General features: G+C 38.9%; 1 protein-coding gene across 2 annotated transcripts; it reads left to right on the forward strand.

Moving 5' to 3' along the window:
* The first annotated feature begins 247 nt into the window (after positions 1-247).
* slc15a1a (solute carrier family 15 member 1a) lies at positions 248-9073 on the forward strand. 2 transcript variants are annotated; one of them, XR_013935902.1, is made up of 24 exons: positions 249-294; positions 515-552; positions 978-1065; positions 1332-1473; positions 1647-1766; positions 1863-1962; positions 3023-3113; positions 3251-3334; positions 3423-3505; positions 3611-3697; positions 3786-3875; positions 3961-4005; positions 4103-4135; positions 4229-4317; positions 5429-5510; positions 5661-5780; positions 5928-6071; positions 6165-6211; positions 6436-6543; positions 6632-6743; positions 7860-7997; positions 8156-8263; positions 8401-8757; positions 8829-9073. XR_013935902.1 is itself a non-coding variant. In XM_080478237.1 (23 exons), exons 1-23 carry the CDS (start codon positions 288-290, stop codon positions 8638-8640), a joined length of 2196 nt encoding a protein of 731 aa, XP_080334363.1. In that variant the 5' UTR covers positions 248-287; the 3' UTR covers positions 8641-9073. The 2 variants fall into 2 exon arrangements, 1 of the variants encoding a protein (XP_080334363.1); XM_080478237.1 differs by having other exon boundaries at positions 248-294; positions 8401-9073.
* The last annotated feature ends 43 nt before the right edge of the window (positions 9074-9116 follow it).

Genomic DNA, 9116 nt, shown 5'->3' on the forward strand with positions numbered 1-9116 from the left:
GTTTTTTGTTTTTTATTTTGTGTGGTATGTTATTGTGACATTTGCATTTGCTTGTGGTGATCTTGGGATCATGCTTGAACTCCCTATCTCCAGTATCTCATGTTCCCACCCATAATAAATACAACACAGTCAGTCAGCATTGTGACGGACAGATCAAAGACTAATCCTGGCAGCATTGCCTCCTTCTACACTCCCACTAGTGAACGGAGATACATTATCAAGTGCTCGCTGTGGGAATCTCAGAGGAATACCACACTGCAGCAGACGGCCACACACATCAAGTCATTATGGCAGGTGAGACGGCGAACAACTTTATTTACGGCGAGTGCGTAAATAATCAAATCCAGACAAGGATGACACTCGAGAGCTTCATTTTTTTAATGTTACAAACTGATGCACTGGGTGGAAAATATGTGGGGGGAAAAATACAACACAGATCACTTTATAGGGTGTTGTATTGTCTTCTCATTTTTTTTAAAAGTGTTTATTTAAATTAGTGTCACCTTGCGTGCAGATAACGAGGATCCAAAGGAGAGGAAAAGCAGAGGAAAGGTAAAGAAGTTTGTTTTTTTAAAATTTCCAATATAATCAGAGATTTTGAATCACTGTATTCGGCATGTTTACATGCAGTGCCGTTTCATGTTATTCGTTTCTCTAAATTACAGACGGATGCGTTTGTCCTTTTTGGGGGTTTAATTTGTAGTATTGAAGTTCTAAAGTATTTTTTGAATGTCAGAACATTTGAAATATAAACTATTCAAACTGATTTACCCTAAAATATTGTGCCATAATGCCTAATTCACCTCTATTAATGCACTATAAGTCATTTCTCTTTGCATTCTTCTGTTTCCAGTCTGTGTGGTTTTTCTTTTGGGAAATATCTGAATGCAACACCTTCATTTGTAGAAGTACATCCATTATGTGGGATTTAGCATTTTATCAATAAAACTTATTTTTTGTCATTTTCACGCAATCAGAGCAAGGAGGTTTGTGGTTACCCTCTAAGCATCTTCTTCATCGTTGTGAATGAGTTCTGCGAGAGATTCTCCTACTATGGAATGCGAGGTGAGAATTTTTCTTTTTTTTTTTCCTAAATCACAACTTAAATCCTAATGACGATTTCCATGAATCGTAGAGATTTTGGCCTATGCGCCTCTCATTAAGCACTTATTCAAAATTTCCACTTAATTGAAATAGACAGTTCTTTGTTGACATTTCACCAGATTGAATCTTAAGGAACCAATTTATCATCATACACAATATGAGCAAACAGTCCCAATTTGTAAAAGATGATGTCAAATGAATGAGCTTCTTCCCCTGCCTGTCCACAGCTGTATTGGTGCTTTACTTTAAGTACTTCTTGCGCTGGGATGATGACTTGGCTACCTCCATCTACCACACATTTGTGGCTCTTTGCTACTTGACCCCTATCCTCGGGGCCATTGTGGCCGACTCCTGGTTGGGAAAGTTTAAGTGAGTGTCTTAGTTCAATGCCTAATGTATCGGCGTGTTTTAAGACAAAATATGAATGCAACTCGTGCGGAACGTTTTAATTTTCTTTTGCTCAGAATTGTAAATGCTCAATCTGTTGAACTGTTTGTTTTCATAGTAAAGGTCACTCATCTCTTTTAATATTCCCCTCAAAGGACGATCATCTACTTGTCCATTGTCTATGCGATTGGCCAGGTAGCCATGGCCGTGAGTGCGATCCACGACATCACTGACGAGAACAGAGACGGGACACCAGACAACATGACCTTTCACATGTAGCGTTTTTGTTCTATTCTCAAATGTACAAGATGTGGTCACATACATTGTGTCAGTGCTCCTTGCTCATACTTAAATCTCTTCCTCATGTTCAGCGCCATGTCCATGGTGGGCCTTTTTCTCATCGCGCTCGGGACCGGTGGCATCAAACCTTGCGTAGCTGCTTTTGGTGGAGACCAATTCAATGAGCACCAGGTTAGAAAGTCACTTTTAATCAATCCTAACCTTTGACTGAGTCCTTTATTCCAGTATTTATTTACCTTTCCGATTAGACATTGAACATGTAATTGCAATATTCACAGTTTTGCTATTTTATTGCGTGCACATAGTTCCTCTTATCTTTACAGTCTGTTTCATTCTGGATTTTTATACATTATCTATCAATTATCAAAGTATTTTTGATTGCAACCGGACAATGTTTTACTAAATTATGTTGTTATCGCAGTCACAGTAACAATATTGTTGGTAATAAACTGCTGTTGTTTCTTATTTTCAAAATCTATATAAAAATAAAAAATTCGAACCGCAACTATAAGAGCAGGTTTGTTAAACCCAATAAATTCAGTGGCTGTTCAGTACAACTTCACACTGGAAAACTAATTGTTGAATGAGGACTAGCAAGAACTCAATATATCAAGCTTCTATAGCCCTTTTACAGCTCCCCCATTATCTCAGATTATTGCTTGTAGAGTATATTTTTTTATAGCAGCTAGCAGTATCATACCCTCAAATCTCAGATTGACCTGCAAATGGCCAAAAGTGCAATGATGACGAATAAAAGTTACTATAGTTCACAATATGGGGCAGTAGATGTTTGCATCTGATTAAACGTTGTTCAGGTGGAGCTAAAGTGAACATCAGAGTGGGGCGGGGGTGGGGGTGGGGGTGGGGGGGTATTAAGATAAAGGCCTAACCCAGTGATACAATGACATTTGCATATGTCAAGCAAACCAACCACAACACGATTTTTTTTGATAGCTGTAGCACACTTGGTAAATTGCCCTCTGATTTTATTCCTGTTGTCCGTTTGTGAGTGTTGGTGTATTCACCAGTATTTGTCTTCACTGTAATAATTCTACAAATTAGAGACTGTAAGAGGGGTCAAGTACTTTTCTTGTTGTGACACAACGATCCAATTCAGACATGATATTAATGACGCAAATGTTGATCCTTTTACATGTGGCTGAGGTTCTGCGTGTTAGAGCATACAAACGCTGTGCCCCATAAGTATTTACGTGCTGATCTTCCTGTGCAGGACAAGCAAAGGAGTACTTTCTTCTCTGTATTCTACCTCTGCATCAATGGCGGAAGTCTTCTGTCGACCATAATCACTCCAATCCTCAGAGGTAGACATTAATTAACTTAATAATCATGCTTTATTGATTGTACTTTATTAATCCCACATATGAAATTTCATTAAGGACAGTTCTTCAAACATGCAACAGACACTAAAAAACATTCTTTGTTCATTATTTATTTGCAGCTCAGGAATGTGGCATCCACACCCAGCAGAAGTGCTACGCTCTGGCCTTCGGTGTCCCTGCTGCACTAATGGTGGTTTCACTTGGTATGTGTGAGCAATTTGGAGAATTATTCCACCAATCAAGCTGAAATACTTACAATTTGATGATTTCCGTGTGGTGTTCCTTTGACAGTGGTGTTTATTGCTGGGAGCGGTATGTACCACAAACCTAAGCCACAAGGAAACATCATGCTGAATGTGTGCAAATGTATTGGGGTAAGTCAGCCTTTTCTGAACACTCTGATAAATGTATGGTACCAACAGTGACACCGGCTGCTGGTAAATAACAGATGTCTTCCTCACTGTGCTCTTGTCTCTCAGTTTGCCGTTAAAAACCGCTACAGGCACAGAAGCAAACAGTTCCCAAAGAGGCAGCACTGGATGGACTGGGCAGAGGAAAAATATGAGGTGAGGAGGGTTTTTTTTGTGTGTGTTGGTAGTTTAAGCTTCAATATATTTCCTCAGTTGAATAACACCTGTTCAATCTCTGCTATAGAAACTTCTTATTGCTCAAATCAAGATGGTGCTGAAGGTTTTGTTCCTATACATCCCACTGCCGATGTTCTGGACCCTGTTCGACCAAAAGGTATCCTAAAGTGTGTTTTCTTCTTGAAAGGCTTCTTCACTTGTTGTTTGTGTTCACTGTGATAAGATTTGCTTGTCCAATAAAGGGTTCAAGATGGACTCTGCAGGCCACCAAAATGGATGGCAATTTTGTAAGTGGCATTTGAAACTCCAGTTATGAACAGTCCTGTAATTGAGGAATTGAGGAGAGCTGTGTTTTCATGATGCCACACGTCTTTATGTCCACAGGGTCTTTTGGTCGTCCAGCCTGACCAGATGCAGGTAAAGTCCTCACGATTCTGATTTCTCATTCAGCACTCAGGAACTGTGCTTCATTTGAGTGGATACTTACAGATACATTTATGTTTTCAACAGACCGTCAACCCAATCCTGATCTTGACTCTGGTGCCTATTATGGACAGTGTGATATACCCCCTTATCAAAAAGTGTGGACTGAACTTTACGTAAGTGCCATAGCCTTCCAGTGCGATCTTTATCCGTTAAGTCTTCATTCTACTGATAAACCATTTGACAGGGTTTATTGACAAACACCCACTTTGACGCCTTAGTTTATTGAGAATTTTTTATCAATTACTTTTAGAAAAAATAACTTTTTAGGATTGTTAGGATTGAAACCGCTCTCCTGGTTTTAATGAAATTATATATTGAGGTGGGAAGAGAAGGGGAAGACCTCAGGGAAGATCCAAGGATGTTATGATGGAGGACACAGAAACCGTTTGTGTGACAGTAGAGAGTCAGAGGTGGCAGGGGATGGGGTTGCACTAAAAGAGAGCAGCCAAAAGACAGAGAATAAGGTAGAGCCACTCAACTTTGCTGAGATCGCAATATACATTTCTTGTTTTGTCTAGTCTGGCGGTGAAGTTGCTATAAGTAATATGATGAAGGAATAACATTTATTTGCCAAAGCAATGAAGATAATTCAGCAGCCAATTGTACCCTGGTCCCTTCCTACAATCTGCAATAAATCCATATCCACTTTTCAAAAAGGTGCAAGTGGTTGCATAGGTTGCTAGGAAGTGAGAAACTTCTCCTTCAGTTATTGTCCACGGGGGAAAAACAAACGGGAAGGCAATCAAATAAAGAAAATCACAATGTAAATGTGTAACACTTCTGAGAGCTCCGGGAAGATTTTCACATCCATAGTTCTCCTTCATGATTTAATCTGGTTGGAGCTACAATAAACAGCAATTGATTTTACAAGCACCATTCAACTGTACTTATGTGGATGACGACAGTGTTTTAATGGAGACGACTTGTTTGTTGTGACATGTTGTCATGTGAAAGCTCCACACTAACAGGCGGAGACAAGATTCAGTTGAATATGTCATTGTGTGTAATAATTGTCTAACAACCTCTTTGAGAGTCCTCCCTACACTAAGGAAACCCTGGTTTAGTTTAATTCCAACATAATATCCAGTAATATACAAAATGTAGCAGACTTCAGCAGAGTGCTTGTATATTTCTGCACAGTCCAAACTGAATTGATAACAAACACCTCAACTCTGGAAATGCTTTGACAAAGACTTGATCAAATGCTGTTTCTTTGTTCGACAGCCCTCTGAAGAGAATGACGGTGGGCATGTTATTGGCGGCGACAGCTTTCGTCTGTGCCGCTTTGGTGCAGGTTGAAATTGATGTAAGTATATAAAATATATTGCCGGTCTCACTTTATATTCTGTAAAATATGGAGTAGTGAAATAACTCAAATATACAAATGTACAGTCATAAAATGTGTATGTTCACACAAGTATAACAACTCCGCTTTCTGTGTCTTATTCACTTTCAGAAAACATTGCCCGTATTCCCATCGTCCTCTCAAAGTCAGCTTAAAATCCTCAACATGGGCAATAATATAGTCTCAGTTAGTTTACCTAACAATGATCCTTTCAATCTTGCTGCAGCTCAGGTAAGTCATCTTATTAAAATCGCCAAACTTGGGATCTTCAAAACCATGAGGAGAAAGTTGCATGCAGTTCAGGATACTAATATTTCATTCATGATTCCAGCAGAAATATTTCTTATGTTTTTTTTTGTTTTGTTTTTTTATTCGCAGGCCACTGATAAATATTTCACATTTGACACAGAACAAGTCACTGTTTCAGTAGGCAGTCCTGCTGTGAACAATACTGTTCAGCTGACCAAAGGAGAGAGACAAACACTTCTTATTCCAGCGATGATTGATAACGATTGGCTGCAGGTAAGTTACAGACGCAGAATGTTGAAAGTGAAGAAATGCAACAAAAGAGAAAAAAGACTTGACTTCATCAACAGCCACTTCCTTTATCCTCAGATAAAAGATTCAAAATCTAAACCAGAGGAAGGAAACAATGCCATCCGGTAGGTTTCTTGACAAAGTTGACATTTTAGCAGAACAATTACTTCATCACCAATGAATATTGAATAATTGTTATTTTTAGGGTATCGTTCTCATCTTTATAAAGTGCAAATCAAAAAGAATAGATATGTATTTGCAGTTGTTGAATTGAATGTGTTCATCAGCTTTACACACTATATATAACATCGGGGCTGTCATGTTTTTGCCTAATTTGTAACTATTTCAGATTCATAAATGGACAAATTAACGACGTGAAAGTGTCTTCTCCTGCAGCTGATTTTGGAGTGATTAAACCATCTCACTATTCCAACTACTCCCTGGTAGAAAATGGACAGTAAGTGAAGACATTTTGTCCATTTTGACTGCTAAAGTGTTAACATGTGTTAGAATAACAACCTTTTCAATTTTTGTTTCAATTTTAGGATTACGTTCATCTTGAGCAGCGGTGCACAGTCATGTCAATACAGCAGGGACTTTGGATATGGAAGTTCATTTACGTTCTTCATACCAAACGATTTAGTCATTGGACCAAATGTAAGTTTCACACTTGATTTTCAACAAATCTGTGCTATGAGTAGGACTCTATATGTAATCTAAGATGTATTTAGGAACTCTCTGTTTCGCAGAGAAATTAATATTTTATAATAGTCTACATCTGCTTCAGACGAGTTAGCGCCATGGGAAGCTGCAGCCTACTCTACCTAACAAACTCTGGATAAGACAGGCTGGGGCGGAGCGGTAGGGGGTCACTGGGGGCCCCTTTATATTTATACTGGTCTCAAAGCAATTAAACATGTGTGACCTCGAAGAATCTACACAGTCATATTGGCTGTTCGTGTTGTATGTGACCTCAGCTGTAGTTCTGGCTGCTATTAACTTGAGTCAAAACATTATGTAATAATAAAATGCTGTTTTGCAGCATTTTGATATTATCTAATGGGAGCAGGACTTGTTTGTTCAACTCTTCCCCAGACTGGGGAATACTCCATTTTGCTCTCTCAGTCTAAAAACCTGCACTTGAGGTTAACTGGTTCACATTATCTAGTTCTGAGCGTACGTGTGTGGTCTGTCTCTCCATGTTGACCCTGTGATGAGCTGGTGACCTGTTCCTGGTGTATGTAGCCTTCGACTGTCGTCAGCTGAGATTTGCTGAAGCTTGAATTGTTTGGGGAAGTTAATAAAAACCAATGCAAACCCAATGAGTCCATGCAAACACTACCAAGTTGAACTGGGGTACTTTCACTGTAATGAGAAGGCCCTAACCACTGCACCAAGCGCCCTCCCTACAAAGGCTGGGGACCACTGCTTTAATATATCATATGTATCATATATTCCAATGCCAATATTGCCCCAAAATCACTCAAAGCCATTAATTAATACTATCTTGATCTTCAAGTATGGGATATATAAATTTGGGTTTGCAAAGGACAGTGGTTGTTAACAAATGGAGACAGGGGAGTGTCATGCTGATCAGCTGTTTCAAAGGAGTTAAATGTTTCATTTTGAAATTGTGTTATTTTATTGTTCACATGAGAAATAGAATACTTGCAGTGTGACATTTGGATGTAAAATATCAACTAGTTAGTCACTTTCTTTAGAATCCCTGTGGATGAGAATTAATTTTTTTGTTTATTTTGTGATTGTTTCCAGTGTCAGGAGTCTATCACTGTGATAACAGACATAGAATCCAACTCGGTGCATATGGCCCTTCAGATCCCACAGTACTTCTTCATAACTGCGGGTGAAGTGATGTTTTCTGTGACTGGCTTGGAGTTCTCTTATTCACAGGTAAAATTTCCAGGGGAACAGAATTATAGTCAATAATTTACTATATATAACTTATATAATCAAACCTATAGAAAGTGAATTGTGTAATAATCCTCTCTGAATGTTTGTTAATCACCACTTTCAAAACGTAAGTTGTTTTTGTTTTACGTGTTTTAAAGGCACCGAGTAACATGAAAGCAGTGCTGCAGGCAGGCTGGTTGTTGACTGTGGCTGTCGGCAACTTCATTGTCCTAATTGTGGCTGAACTTGCAAAGCTTCCCATGCAGGTAAGAATAGTGGAAAAAAGACGAACATGGTTGCTGTATGTGTACCTGTTGCTTATTCCAGTCATGGTGATATATTGCAAACCTATTGAGGCCTTAACACCTGGTTTGTCCTTCTGTCTCTCTTCTCCTCTTTAAAGTGGGCCGAGTACGTCCTCTTTGCCTCTCTCTTGCTTGCAGTGTGCATCATCTTCTCCATCATGGCATATTTCTACACCTATATTGACCCGAAAGAAATTGAAGCCCAATTTAAGAAGACTACTGATGATGACAGTGATGATGATGAGAGCAAGCGATGCAACAAAGGGACTGAGATGGATAACAGAAATGATAACTCTGATAATGATCATCATAAAAGTGGAAAAGAAACCAACCTGTGAATAGTCCAACATTTTCCATCAACACTTACAAAAATTGCTAATAGAGAAGTGTAGTATTGTGCAGTGTGTGTGTGTGTGTGTGTGTGTGTGTGTGTGTGTGTGTGTGTGTGTGTGTGTGTGTGTGTGTGTGTGTGTGTGTGTGTGTGTGTGTGTGTGTGTGTGTGTGTGTGTGTGTGTGTGTGTGTGAGTGTGTGTGTGTGTGTGCGTGAGAGAGAGAGAGAGAGAGAGAGAGAGAGAGACTCTCCTATAACTGATTATCTTTTACAAAGATCACTAAGCCCTTTAACATTTTTTAAAATACAAATGACTAACGCTACAAAATGTAAAATGGATGCGCCTTTTTATTTTATAAAGTTAAGATTTCATTATATGTAATCGCTGCTCTATGTTTATGTCTAAGTTATGTTCAGTTAATAAATAAAATGAGTTCTTTATGTGTGTTTCTCATTCACCAGATCCAGGGAGATTGGTTCAAA

This window comes from Lipophrys pholis (assembly GCF_963383615.2).
Source record: "Lipophrys pholis genome assembly, chromosome: 13".
Lineage (NCBI taxonomy): Eukaryota > Metazoa > Chordata > Actinopteri > Blenniiformes > Blenniidae > Lipophrys > Lipophrys pholis.